At 36.5% G+C, this 15,604-nt stretch overlaps 1 protein-coding gene across 5 annotated transcripts in view; it reads right to left on the bottom strand.

Moving 5' to 3' along the window:
* Positions 1 to 14,048, bottom strand: part of EFNA5 (ephrin A5) — a 566,034-nt gene extending 551,986 nt beyond the window's left edge. For 2 of the 5 annotated variants that reach the window (XM_077462315.1, XM_077462314.1), the window contains exon 1: positions 12,222 to 14,048. In XM_077462315.1, the coding sequence (XP_077318441.1) occupies positions 12,222 to 12,346 (125 nt within the window). In that variant the 5' untranslated portion in view covers positions 12,347 to 14,048. The remainder of the gene's footprint in view (positions 1 to 12,221) is intronic. The other 3 variants (XM_077462312.1, XM_077462316.1, XM_077462313.1) reach the window with 2 other exon arrangements.
* Between the last annotated feature and the right edge of the window lie 1,556 nt (positions 14,049 to 15,604).

Below are 15,604 nucleotides of genomic sequence, written 5' to 3'. Positions count from 1 at the left end.
CAATAAACAATGTCATCTCTGCAGGAGCAATGACTGATATAAATGATTTAAAGTAGTTATAGATAGATTGGGACTGATTTACTAAGAAGTTGACAAATTTCCCAAAAAACAACTGTGCAAACATTCACTTTATTTACCCAATCACATGAAATGCAAATTCCTAATCGATTTGAATGGTCATTTATGTGCAGATGCAGTATATTTATTATATGTAATGCATGTAATTAACCGTAGGGCTCATTCACACAAGCACAGAGAGCCATACTCACCCGCCCAAGTGACAAGTGTGTAGCCGCCAGTAAAAATCAGTGAAGGCTGTGGCTGTTTGCTGGTAAGCAAATGTCCAAGCGTCTACTTTCTTAGCGCACAGATGACCCGCTCTATCCCTTAAACAGGTAAATAGATGTGCATTACCAGCCATATACAGCCGTAGCCTGTCATTGATTGTATGGGCAACTGCATGCAACACCTGTCACTCCCAGACACAGAAATATGCTAATTTCACATGGTGTATAGCTTCCTGCACCCATGTGAATGAGCCCATTTAATATAAAAGAAACAGTCATAATGAGACATTTCTATGTGTGTGTTCCTAGAACTATTTTGATACAATACGAATTAATTATAATTGTAAATAAGCAAACAGATTTTAATTTCCTTTACCTGTATGACAGCATTGTCAAGTGAAAGTATAGCTCTGCAGTAAGCACACATAGCATAGCTGTGAAGGTGTTTTCCAATGTGTTTTCAATTTAAAGGTTGACAAAAAAGACAGTGTACATCATGATGTTAGCTAATAGAGCAGAACCCCCCTGAGAATCATTTAATTAGTTTTATTTTTTTACAGTATTTCAAATAAAATATCCCAGAGAGGCTGTCACTGCTGACATTGGTTTTGTCAGTGAGGTGCCTTTTTGCTTGATTAATTAGTAATAAAGAGACACACTTTTTGGCAGCTCTTATTTCTATTCTACTTTCCCTGAACAACTGGAAATACTTTGGGGAGCCACAAAAACACTATTAGTGTTTCAATACTAAGGCGTAATAAATGTTTTTCCTTCTAATCAATAGTAACTGCTGACAGTATGCAATAAAGTACCTAAACAGTTAAGCGCAGTCATCTTTATATGGGACAGCCCAGGGAGTGCATCCATTTTGTCTTATGAATCTTGTGCCCTCGGGTTGCTTTTTGATCTTTCTCCTAATGAGAGATGGTGGAGGAACCAGCACTCAGATACAAATTCATATACAGAACTGCTAGCCATAAAGATGCAACAGTAAGAACTGTCAAGTCCTATGCATTATATGTAAAGTGATGCATAACAAAGGAAAGAGTAGATATATGTCTATTAATATTCGTATCTGCTGATATTATTATATCTATTGGCCTATAGATTGGGAGAACGGCTCAGACACAGACATGCTGTCTAAGGACATGGGTTTTTTAGAATCTTTCACATAAAAATAAGTATAAAACCTTTTGAATGGAGATGTAATGCCGAACTGTGAGCTTTCTCCCTCTTGTATAACAACTGATTACCTTTGCGGGACCCACTCTATTAGCTAGCAGTACAAAGATTCATTTGACGTTCTACTGCAGAGAACGCAATGGGATGAAGCTAAGCTGGCCCCACTGGACATCAATGCCCCGCTGAAGGATTTTTCCACTTTCTACGCATTGTGGTATGCTTATGGACAATAGCACTTACTGTAGTAAAAAATAGGCCTCGATTATACTACATTGGTAGAACAGAACAAGCTATATAGATAGATAAACATGATTAGGCCTTTACTATTTACCTCTACTTTTAATCATTATATTGGATCCGTAAATGTATGCATACTCATATCCAGGGCACTGCCATAATATTTCAAAGGTATTATGATATTTCTGGCTAAGACATATATCAGGTATATAAACACACCACATCAAAAACATATCTAAAAAACTTTGGGGATGCCATTATAACTAATTTCTAAGATTAATTACAAGGCAATCACATATGCGTGACTTAATGCCAGCTTTATGGCGGCAAGAACTTTTCACGCAGCATTGAAAGCGGGCATCAGGATTTCGTAAATCCGCACTATTAAACCTTGAAAGATCATCAGAGCGCAATCTAAAATACGGCAATGAATATTGGACAAACAAAATTTACATACCATAATGAGCGCTCAGCGAAAATATTGTGGCCATTGTAACCAGGCTGGCAAGTCACCATAATGTATTACAGATAAAGGGAATATATGAATAAAGTAAATAAATGGACTGCCGCCACATAGAAGGGTTTAATTATCATAGCTTTACCCTAATGCCCCAGATTCTAAGCCACTCATGCATATGGCTAGCCGATCTCATTCTTAGCTCTGTTTGGAAAATCTTATAAAGTCGGCATTAACTTGTGAGTATTTGACTGGAGCCTCCTACTCAATCTAAAATGAAATCTATGCATTTCTGTGTGAGATATGGGAACACAGCAAAATAATATATTTGAATGAGGATGTAACACAAAGAAAAGGTATATGTTTGGCAACAGGAAATCTTATCAGTTCTTGTGACGGGAACATTATTGTTGACCCAAGCAAATTCAGGCTTTGTAACTCCTTGTGAGCTAGCAACCTAAATGTTCTGTGGTTCATGATTACAGTATATCTAGTCAGAAGAATCTATTGAAACGTGTTATTAAACTGAATTGAACTCTACACCTACGCTGGTGTTGTTTAAATATTTTCAAAAAATTAAAAATGAATGCTGCTATCAACCATGGCCATGCAATGTTTTAATTACTATCGAAGCTTTACAACTAAAAAAAAAAGGAAATTGTACAAATATTTATATAGATCATACATCCTTTAAGAAAACATCTCTGTGTCCAGATGTCTTTGATGTGTGCCATAATTTGTATTCTCTCAATTATAAGCAGATGGAATTGTATTGATGTACTATAAAGGCTGAAAACAATTAGCTGTGCCTATATACTAAAAAAGTTATCTCCCAGAAAAAAAAAACATATATTTATCATTAACAAAGAGCTAATGAGATTAGAAAGTACACCAAAAGATTTATATGACAAACAGGTTAGAAAACAGTAGACCTAATGAGTTGTGTTTAGCATATTTCCTTGATGTGTTATACAGTATATTCATATGGTATGTAATAGAATAGCCCTTTATAGAGAAAAACCTGGCATGTAAAAATACAAAAATAAAGTTAGTAAGAAAAAATTGTCATTCTGATTGCAAGCCCCCATATCTGTTGGCAACTTCTGAAGCCTTATTTACTAAACCAGTCATTTTCAGTCTACCCTAGCTTCATTTCAGTTACCCACTTAATATAAGGGGAATGAAAATAGAAATATCTCGACAAACTCATTGGGTATTTGAAATGAACACAGGCTAAGGAACAAATGACTCCTTTAGTAAGTTGACTCGATTTTTTTATTTTATTTTTTAAACTCGCTGAACCTCATTGAGCAATATATAAATACAATATACAAGTACTGAAGTCATTTTTGTAAATGAATAACAACTGTAATTACCGTATAATAATTTTAAAATAATAATTAAACATTCAGGCAAAGTGTGAATTAAATGCCTCTCCTTGATGCTTCTATGCAATAAGACACAAAATTATGCAAGGTCTAATAACAATTAATAAAGCTAAGCCTAAGCGCTGCAATGTGCAGACCTTGTGTAACAAAAAAAATGCCTTTCATTTACTCTCTCTGCTTGCTGTATTTTTTCGAAGAGAGAGCAAGGAACTAGCGGCAATTATGGGTTTGACAGACACTAATAACTTACAGGACAGTTGGAAATAGAAGCCTCCAGAGCACAGAGCAACATGAGCAGACAAAGGAAGATTTTTGATACATTTTCTGTCCACACAATTAAACAGGAAAATATTATCATTGCAACTCAATGGCATGTCTGAGGGCCATCTGTTCAGCTAAGTTAGATGACCTACTACATACTACAAGATTCAATGAAATTTTACAAACTTGAGTTGGAAGAATCTGTTTTGTGAATTGTGAGATTCAGCTACAAGCCAAACCTAGGAGAATATACCACTTTTGAGCATGCATATTCACTGTGTGTCAACTGATAGCTTAAGCAGTGAATACCCATGGCACACTGGTTAGCAGATCTCCCTTTAACACAATGAGACCCACCAACCTTAGAATATACAAACAATGAGAAAACCTTACACAGGTCTGTATATCAGTATTTTCAAAGTGCGAGTAGCCTCTTTGTAATTATTATTAGAATTTTTTTTTTGTTATTATTATATGAATGATTGCTTAATAGAGCTTACATTTAATATTTTTTTTAAATACATATATAGACTAGAATATAAATATAATATGTTTAGGACTTTAGGATAGTGAAACGCTGCATACTTTGGTGCACCCTACCTAAAAAAAGTCAAACTACTTAAAAAAAAGAAAAAAGCAACTCTCTTTCTCTCGCTTTTGTATTCCTTCCCTTAAAATGTTTTTTTTAATTGCCCTAAAATATAATGCTTCATTTTAGTCTTTTATAAGACATTTTAAGCAAAAGAAATTATTTTGATGAAAATGCATCTAATATATGAAATAAAGTACTTTGCTACATATGAGTGTTTTGGAACTATAAGACACAGTAGGTACCCAACGAGTTTAGGATGGTGTAGATCTCACATTCTTGATGGAAGCAGCATGTGACTCGGGCCCCAAATGGGTTCCATGATGAATATCTACTGTCTTAACATTATTGGACAGAACATTAATTTTACTGAATTGTACTGGAAATTGGTGGTGGGGGGCTCCAAACAAAAGCAAACTGACACCTCCAGCTCCTTGAAAAAGTAGAGATTATAGGTAGAGAAAACATTTTACTCCTTTATAGCATTTTCAAAATGGAGGATGGTTTATCTATCTATCTATCTATCTATCTATCTATCTATCTATCTATCTAGCCATCTATCTCTCTGTTTTTTAATCATTTAATCAGGTATTAAGATTGAGTAACTCCCAGCAGTCATAGAACTACAAGTCCCAGCATACAAGGGCTTCTACTTCCAAAGTTCTGTAGCAAAACAACCACAAGTTTTATACTGAGCTCTAGATAAAGCAGTTTGTATTCTGGCAAGGTTTTGAAGAGATATAGCCAGGAGTAGGTAGATAAACAGCCTTCTCCAATCCTATCAGCAATCCAGCCAGGTCTCTTCTAATAAAACATAGCTTTCTTGTTCATGGGAGGCACGCTCACTCCAATGGAAATATTGACATTTACAGAATAGTCTGCCACATACTATATGCTGCCTGACTGCCTGGAAAATCGGTCAGCCAATAAAAAGTCAAATTGGCTTTCCAGTCATAAAAAGAACGACAGAAGGAACAATGTCAAGAATGACTTGCTTTTTTTTCTACAGCCACAAAAGTGTCAAAATTATGAATATAAACAGAGTGGTTGTAAATGGTGATATTATTATCTGCTAGGTGCATTTTATTGTGCTTGAGAGGTTATGTATGAACTACCTAATATTTTTGCCTTGATAACCTCTGAAAGATCTAACAGAATATCTGCCTTGATAAAAGTGTTAATACCATGTGCACATGTGTCTACATACTACATTACTGGTTTCCATTATGTACCTTATTCACCTGCAAATAAGGTATAGAAGTATGTAGAATAAGCCTAATTTGTTTTTTTGTATTTCTACTTTATACTGTATATAGATACAATCACCTACAGTATGTGTTAATGTGGCATAGCCACACAATATAAAGTCCTGAAAAACTGGCTGTTTGCCTAGTGGTAACAGGGTATCACATACATTAATTTACATTATGCACATCTACAATGTGTTACTGCATAATATAATAATATATGCTATATACTGCACGTGCTATACATATACATGTGTGTGTACAAATATGCACAAACAAAATGCAAAAGCATCAGCAATAATTGTTAGCCATGATTAAAAAGCCCCAATGGTAATAGATTATTTTAACACCTTTGCTCAATAGAGTAGGATGTACAACCTGCATCCTGGGCTAGTTAGTTGTCAGCATGAGCAGACATATGTCCTCCCAGTCAATACAATTATAGCATATTTAGCTGTAATTCTACCTGACCCGTAAGTAAAATGTATTTCATTTATTCTTCTTGCTGTTTAAGACATTTATTGGACTAGAAAATCTTTTTATTTTTTAATTCAGTGCTACCCCTCTATAATCCAGGCGAAAAAGATCTTGTGATACTACAAATCTACATTCCAGTGTTCTTAGGATGGTCCGCAAAGCATAATCCTTAAAATAGGAAACAGGGCATAGCACATGCTTTTTTATAGCAATAATGAAACCAATTGGTGGGAAAAAGATCCTAGATAAAACATAAAAACCTGCTTCAGCAAACACACATAGACTGAACCGCCAAATTTACGATGCCAAAAGTATTGTTCAGTTCACTCAAACTGTAAATCTTTGGTCAGATTAGAATGATTTGGGGAAATAAATGCCATTCTGCATACTTAGCAGTGTCATGCTCTGCAAGGCTTTTGTGTTCATTCACTGGAGCAACTGAGGTAACAAGCAGCCATTTTTGAAGAAGCAGTGAGAAGCCATTTTGTGATTAGACAAAGTGCATCATACAAAAGCTATCCCTTCCATATCCTTCTACATTACTTCAGCTTAAAACCTGTTTAACTCAACATAACTAGGAAAAAGTTTAGGTAAGTGCTACCTTTCTATGATATCTTGTGGAGACAACTACTATAATAAGCTTGCACTATAAATTGAAAGTAAGTAGCCATTTCTATAGAAACGAGATGAAATACTATGAGAGAAAGGTTCATACAGACCTTGACATAGCCTTGACACAACCCCTACATGTCTACAAACAATGTATTTACATACATGTGTATATATTGTATGTGTAATCACTATGGAAGTACACAAGTGAATCAAATTGCAGGTTACGGAAGCAGAAAATATATCAATAGTAAGAATACTTTACCAAGTAAATGTTGAATAAATAGTTCAACTAAGCCCTGACTGACCCTATTATTCTTTTAATGATCTGGAAGAAAAAGGGTTGTACGATCCACTTATCCTATATAACTACAATATCAGCTGTTACTCGCCCCACAAATGTCTTCATTCGATCAGTCTTAAAGAATTTAACAAAAAAAATAACAAAAATGGAGACAAAGTTTCACCTTCATCGCTCAAATCACCTTAAAACTCTACTTAATTAGCAAAGTGTACTTCGCCAAACACACAATGAGAGAATTCATCTCCTTGCTTCCTGTTAGATGTAGATTTTTCCCATTAACTTTTAGTGTCTTTCCATTTCTACTACAGTTATACTACCATAACATAAGACTGCTGCCTTAGCAAGGATTTAGATATCTCCGGGGGAAGGAGTGTCGTGCATAGGACAAAGTCACATATTGGCAAATGGGCACATACTATTTATTGCCATAATTAAAAGTGGTGGCCACATTTTACACACCCTGCAAATTTTTGAGCTCTTCATATCCCCTTACACATATGCATGCTCATTAAAAATGATGTACTTCTAAACTGTTAATTAAGAATTTCATATACAAGACATCAGGAACAGATATGACTAATTGCTAGAGAGTAATAGCAGACTCTCCTAGTTGTAGGTTCTATGCAATTGATGCATAAGATCACCTGAAAGTATCATGGGAGAGAATTTTTCATTTTTCACTTTAAAATGAAAGAGCAGAATGCAATGTTTGTGACTGTGCATACATGATGGTCCATAGATACTCTTAAAACAGAGCAAACCAACTTTCCTTAAGCACTAATTGTATTCATTCATTTTGTTAGCCCAGCATGGAGCTGCTCGATTGCTGGGTCCATAGCAACAGGGGACAGAAAGAAAGGCTCATCTTTATCTGTCCCTCTACAACAGGAAACGGGGCCAGTGGGTGGAATGTAGTGCTTTCATTATGGGCATTTGCAAAAGATTAAATGAGAAGAATTACAGGAGGGTAATTTACCCTTAACTAGGTGCCCTTCATTCAAAAGGATGAGGTCTGTAAAACTACTGTTGATTGCATGGGATCCACAAGGGGAAAATACAGTCTCTTGCAGGAACCCATTTGAAATAACCAAGGTATTCTTTCAAAGCTATAACAGGCTAGAGTAACACTATTAAAGCCAGCAAGCTGCACGTAATGAACTACTGAGAACACTCTTGCTACACTTTTAATCATGAAAAATTTATTGGGCTGGAGGTCTCTTTGTCCCTCAAATTGAAATTGCCAAATCAAAAACCCCTCTGGAAATTGGAAGCAGGAACCAATGTTTCAAGAATGTGACTATTTATTTTAACTTGCTGCCCTCTAAAGATTTCCAAATCTTGAAAACAAGACCAGAGCAAGTATAAACCTGGTTCTGCAGTATCGAGAGACAGACTTAGATGGATTTAGCTGAAACAAAGCTATTCCAATAGCCAGCCACGCAAAGAGTGCTATAGTCAAACTTCTCTTTCCACCATCTGACTTTAGTTGTTATCATTGCTAATCAGAACGACCATTTACATGTAGGTAAACACATCACAGTCATTAGGACATTAACCTGCCTATTAATACATATGCTAAGATAACTACATCTATTAAGCAACACCATAACGATTAGCCAAGACACTCTTGATTATGATGAACCATTGTATGCTTGGTTATGGATCAATTTGTCTTGCTTACATATGTATATAAATTGTCATATCTTTTAAGCAAAAATCCAATACAAATGATAAGGCATTCTAAGCAAAAACTATGGTGTAATTTTTTTTTTTTAAATGGTATATATTCAACGCAAGTGGCTATTGGTTTATGTGGCTGAGGCATATGTGATGTAACTCTATGGTTTGCATTTGTACCGCCTAAAAAAGCGCTTTCAGCCCATGCAATAAGTTACTGCTGGTACTGGCTGAACACATAATGACTATTCCAGAGTATATTTCAGAGTATATAGTTAGAGAAAGCATGTATACTAAGCTAAAGAAATAGATTACAAGGTTAATGGCCAAATCATATTTCCGCAAGCACGGTTCAAAAATAATCTTTATTTTGTGAAGTCAAACTAAGCAGACAAATGCCACAGCTTCAGCATATTGCTAATTGACAAGCCTGACATAATGAATGATTTGTTATGGATGCAATATTTCAGGATTCCAGGCAAACACATTTAGGAGCAGACACTTTTAATTATTCCAGCAGCTTTTTGGCAAAAAGTCAAAAAAGTTCAGTAGTGGTTCTTCACATACATTTTCTGCCTAGAAAAGATGTTGAACTGAAAATCTACTTAGAGAATTCATCAGGTTGTTAATATAACTTATAATAGCTGCCAAAAGTTACTGTACGTTAAACTAAGGGACATATATTTCAGGATTAAATTTCCAGGAAAATAACTTGCAACACCAAGAATGCAGACAGTTAGTCATTTAAATAAAGTAGTATTTTACACGGACGCAGGTTTTGGTATAGCTGCCTGTGGGAAGCAGGGAAAGGCATCAGTGCTCTTAAAAAGTTAAGCTTAACTATATATCACATAAACCCTGGCAGTCTTACTGGTGCTCTCCTATTCAGACTTTCACTAGCACTCCTGTTTTATTACACGGGGCTCCATCTACAAAAGCTAAAGCCACTGCACTCGTTAATTTGTATCTTGAGTTCCAGAACAAAAGAAATGTTCTTATCAGTTGTTTGCATGTTTTACAGTGCAATTAATGAACTCTGAAAGGCATTTAATAAGATCCAGATTTAGGCTGGCATTTTGCAAGAAAAATGAAAGCACATTTTGGCCTTGCTTTTAAACTTACTGCCAGAATCCTGCTTGACATGCCCCATCTAAACTTCTACTTTGCTAAAATACACAATACTTTGGATCTGTTTTTGAAAGATGTTACAGTACAAGGGTAAACTATGATGTGCTAAATCGTGTGAGGAAGCTGTGTTGTTTTATTGTTTTGTTGTTTTTTGCATTTTTTTTTTCTCTTGGACAAGTTATTATGACATCCAGATGCTCTTTTTGAGTTTAGATGCTTTTTTTTTCTACATATGGTTGACGTATTCTCTCTTCAAATCAATTAACAGCCAATTCGTATGTAACTTGGGTGTAGCTGCAAGAGATATCACAATGGTTCAAAGGCATAATGTATCTAAAGAACTTTTAGCTTCCAACCAAATTTTACTCTGCTGTTGCAACATTTTTGGTATCATCCGTAGATACTGTTAACTTTAAGATTATGCCACTGCTCGTTCTTCACTGTGAGAGTTTTCTGCGGGCAATTCTGATCTATTAAAAAACATGACCTGTGACAAAAATCAATGTACTAATCTCAAACTAAACAGCAGTATCACAGGCACAAGAAGCAGATAACCTGTGATAAGATGTCCTCAGCCTAACGGGAAAGGTAACAAATGATTTGGAACACATCTGTTTTCGAAAAATAAAAAATATACAATCCAGGTGACTTTCCTGAACATATGGTCAACATTTAAAAAAAAAAAAAGGAATATAATTTTATGATAGCGTAGCAAAGCAGTTAAAGGGGGAAAAAAAACACCAAACAATAAAAAGTGCTGCCTCTAACACCGGTACCCATAACTCAACAAGTTATTGCTGGCCTCTCTCCATAAAAGTTTTATTCAAGTCTGTCTTCCAGTGTCTTTCAGTTAACCAAAACATACGCACACACTTTAATCACATTGGTGGGCATTATTTCCGTTGTAATTTGTCCAGGAGTTTCGAGTCCTATTCTCATATTTCTATGTTCTAATCATCTTTAACTAAGGCATCTGCAGTGCCCTGCAAACAGTTTTAAGGAGTCCTGCCTACAACTAGAAAGAAAACACATGTTTATGTAGAGTTAATTAGTAACTAAGCAGATGACTGAGATATTTTGGCTCAAAGCTTCATTATGTTTCAAAGAAATGTACTGCCTTACATGGGGGGGGAGTAGATTCCAAAAGGAATTGAAACATTAGTGGAGTTTGACAGATCAATATGGTTTGTTTGTTCAATTAAGGCTGCTGATATTGCCTAACCATCAATTGGGAACTCTTCAAGAATAAAACAAGACAAGTTATATGGGGTGAAAAAAAAATTGTGGCTACTTCAACTTTTATGAATTGACCAGTTGATGATGTCATATTTAAAACCTTTGTAAGCTTATAATTACCATGCTTTATTTTTTATTTTTTGTTTGTTTGTTTTAGATTTAGCAGTAACGTATGAAAGTTTACAAGGATGTAAAGACTACCATAGTGTCTGCAGGTTTGTTTCCTACCTGTGACCTTTTTGTTTTTATTTTATACACACAGACAGTGATGAGACCATGTGTAATAACTCCAGCGCAGAAATCCTCCCGCAGGCTGGGAAATCTATTCAAGTGACATGACAGATTCTGGTCTTTTCCAGATGCTCGGCCTAGACTGACCGATTATTGCTAGTCATGCTTGAGTCTGTCATATCACTAGAAAAATGTAACACTGTATGGTCATCATAGGCAATGAATACGATAGAGCTACTAAGTAGAAATAAGTTTTATTAGCACATGTTGAATGCTCTGAAAGAAAAAAAGAAAAAACTGCCTGGTGATGTCTGATTATACTCAGCCTGATTGTGCAAAATGAATTTAAAATGATAAGTGTTGATAGCAGAAACGGTGTAGGTTTAATGTGTGTAGACATAACGGAGTGCTCAGTACACCAAGAACATATCCAGTATGACGCCTAGTGAGTCATTGATGATGCTTAGTCCCTTTCTGAATGTAAAAAGGAATACTGCCGCTTTATGCTGCAGAAAGTCTAATATTCCTGCATACTATATTATAGATTTGTGTTACCAGCAGTGCTAGTCTTCAGATCTATACTCTACAATCACAGTATAACAGCAAAAGAAAACAGTTGTAGAATATGTTAGAGGTATGCCTTCATTTCAAATTGTGTTGCCAGCAAATTTAGCCTTGGGGCATACGGACTACAACCACAGTGAAATAGCAAAAGAGCATAGTTGTAGAATATGCACTTATATGTTACTTCTTGAGTGATGCTTTTACTCCAAGAACAGCCAAACAGAATTTTGATTTCCTGGCTGTAGCACTTAGATCAATCCAGCTTACATGCTGCTGCGGCCAGATTTGGACAGCGTGTGTTTAGTACAAAGCAGTATGTCAGTTCTTAACCTCCCCCTCCTCCTTACCTGGGGTTGGTGCTGTTCCAGTACACCGCATAGCGATCAGCAACCACCTTGGAGCCAGGATCCTGGCTGCAAACACACATCCAGAGTAGCAGAGAGAGAAGCGTCAACATCTCCACGTGCAACATCACTCCCGGCCAAAAAAAAAAAAAAGAAGAGGGGTACGAAAGGAACAAATAGAGGTGCTCAAGTGGGCAGCAGCGAAAGGCTGCGGTTGTGCAGTAACGGGGCTTCTGCTTTTTCTTAGAGTTAGTAGGAAAAGGTGCGTGAATGTATCAGGGACACTGCTGCTGCAGAGGGAAGGATAGCCTGGCTCAGGGAGGTGCTGGAGGCCGTAAGGCTGTTGTGACTGCTGCTGAGAGCAGGACTAACAGGGCGGTGTACATTCACACTGTGCTCCCTGCACACAGAGCATGGTAGGGAAACAAGGGACACATTCCCAGGGGGGGAACCTCAGGCACTGCCGTCCAGATGCCAACCTTTACTTCCACACTAAAGCAATGGTTGTATTCAATTCAGTGTGTCATAGGGAGGGCTGGAATCCTGTGCACTCCAGGGTATATATATATACACCACTTCTTATTCTGTACAAAGTTACTCTGCATTCAGGCAGTTGTGTTTGTGGCACTTGCTGCTGGTTGTAGGGTTTGCCCAATGTCAAGGAGAAGCAAGCTTTAGAAATAAATTTGTCTTGCTGATACTCAACTTGTAGGATATTGAGTATCAGATCTTCTCTTCTCAAAGCTCTCCAAGAGAAGCAATAGTCATACAGTTTGTTGTCTCCAGAGATAGTGTTGTAAAGTAGAAGAGCTTCAGTCTGTCTGAACTGTCTGAGTCTTTGGGGGTACTTTATGTATCCTCGCACCCCGCCTCTGTCCTTGTCCTTCCTTTTGAGCGGGGTGATGCACTAGAAGTAAGAAGAAAATCGAACAATCCTCTGAGCCGTGTGATGTCTTACATCCAAACTCAATGCACAGGATGCAAATTCAATTGTTTCATATGGGGGCAAAAAAAAAAAACCACAACAAAAACAGCAAACTCCTGGAAATGCATCCAAGTCTTCTGCATAAAACGGCCACATACATAAAGATGAGGTCCAGAAATTGCCATAGGCATCAACAGGAGGGGGAAAAAAAGTCACTCTCTTACTTTTTTCTTTTTGTTTTTTTTTTTTGTTTTTGTTTTTTTGCAAAGCTGTCCAGTCCCCAGGAGATCAACTTGTAAGAGCAGGAAGCAGTTTGAAATAAATAAAATGAGCCACAATATCCAACATCACACACATGAAAAGCCGACGTCTACACCAGCTTCACAGCAACTGCAGCTGCTCCCATGCTTGGGAAGGAAGAGAGAAAAGCAAACAGGAGGAAAAAAAAAAACTTATTATACATCAGCAACTGGAAAATAGAATGGGTGCGCAATGGATGAAGGGTTAAATGTCAGACGGAGAGGGGGGGAAGGTCAAAAAAATTGTAGGATGAAGTAAAATCCCCACAAAAAAAGTCCCACCCCTTGTTAAGCCAAGGACTTGAAGCCTATAGATCTTGCATGGAGCAGACACACTGTGAGAGCATTTCAATGTGTGCAGTCCTTGCTGTAGAGACAGATTCCATGCACATGCAGAGGTACTATGTGCATATAGAGATCTATAGGAGAAAGGTGGGTGCTGGCACCCACAGCGGGCGCGCAGGTACGAGCACTAATCTTGCAGATGATGTATTCATGAGAAGCACACACAGCCGCCGGGTGATCATGTGAGATCTCATGCACTTTACTAGGCAGAAGGAGGAGGGGGACTGTCAGAGCCCAGAGCAGCCACTCAAGGCAAGGGCTGCTGTTTGCTTAGACATTTCCATAGTCTAGCTCTCTCATTTTTCCTCTCTGCAACAGGATTGGTGTGCAACATGAGAAAGAGGCGTCGCTTACTAACCAAGAGAAGAAGAAAAAAAAAACCTCCCCACCTTCCCTAAAGCTGGACTAATTGAATTACATTGAAATCTGGATGCTTAACAGGCACTACTGAAATAAGCACAATGTAGCCAGGAAAGTGCAGCCTCTGGCACTATAGATTAACCCTTTAGAAGCCTGAGCCTTAAGGATACTCAGCAGCTCAATGCTTGAATCATTTAACCTGCAGGGCTTCTCCTGTGCAGTGCTGTCCATACTGACATACTGCCTGCTATTGTATGTATGGGGGAGAGGGGGAGACGTGGTGTATATGGAAGGATCTGAGAACTTACAATCAGATATAGGTTTGTACATATACACATCCCAGAGCGATAGATAGATAGATAGATAGATAGATAGATAGATAGATAGATAGATAGATAGATAGATAGATAGATAGATAGATAGATAGATAGATAGATAGATAAATCGAGGGATAGATAGATAGATAGATAGATAGATAGATAGATAGATAGATAGATAGATAGATAGATAGATAGATAGATAGATAGATAGATAGATAAATCGAGGGATAGATAGATAGATAGATAGATAGATAGATAGATAGATAGATAGATAGATAGATAGATAGATAGATAGATAGATAGATAGATAGATAGATAGATAGATAGATAAATCGAGGGATAGATAGATAGATAGATAGATAGATAGATAGATAGATAGATAGATAGATAGATGGATGGATGGATGGATGGATGGATGGATAGATAGATAGATAGATAGATAGATAGATAGATAGATAGATAGATAGATAGATAAATCGAGGGATAGATAGATAGATAGATAAATAGATAGATAGATAGATAGATAGATAGATAGATAGATAGATAGATAGATAGATAGATAGATAGATAGAGGGATACATAAATAGATGGATAGATAGATAGATAGATAGATAGATAGATAGATAGATAGATAGATAGATAGATAGATAGATAGATAGATAGATAAAAACGGATGGTACAATAGATGAATAGATAGCTAGATAGATAGATAGATAGATAGATAGATAGATAGATAGATAAAAACGGATGGTACAATAGATGAATAGATAGCTAGATAGATAGATATAGGAGAGTACAGGTTTGTACCTATATACAACCCAGAGCTATAGAGAAGATAGATAGATAGATAGATATATAGATAGATAGATAGATAGATAGATAGATAGATAGATAGATAGATAGATAGATAGATAACAATTGCAGATTGGAGTAAATACATACATACATACATATATACATACAGAAAAATCATAAAGTACAGTAAATAGATAGATAACAATGAGAGTGCACAGTAAATAAATAGATAGCAAACAATAGAAGATAACATGATGGTACAATAGATAGATAGATAGATAGATAGATAGATAGATAGATAGATAGATAGATAGATAGATAGCAATAGAATAAAAGCTGATG

This window comes from Lithobates pipiens, unplaced genomic scaffold (assembly GCF_037356315.1).
Source record: "Lithobates pipiens isolate NorthernLeopardFrog02 unplaced genomic scaffold, aLitPip1_a1.2 Scaffold_3, whole genome shotgun sequence".
Lineage (NCBI taxonomy): Eukaryota > Metazoa > Chordata > Amphibia > Anura > Ranidae > Lithobates > Lithobates pipiens.
The sequence above is the reverse complement of the archived record's forward strand: the minus strand, read 5'-3'. Positions and strand labels throughout refer to the sequence as shown.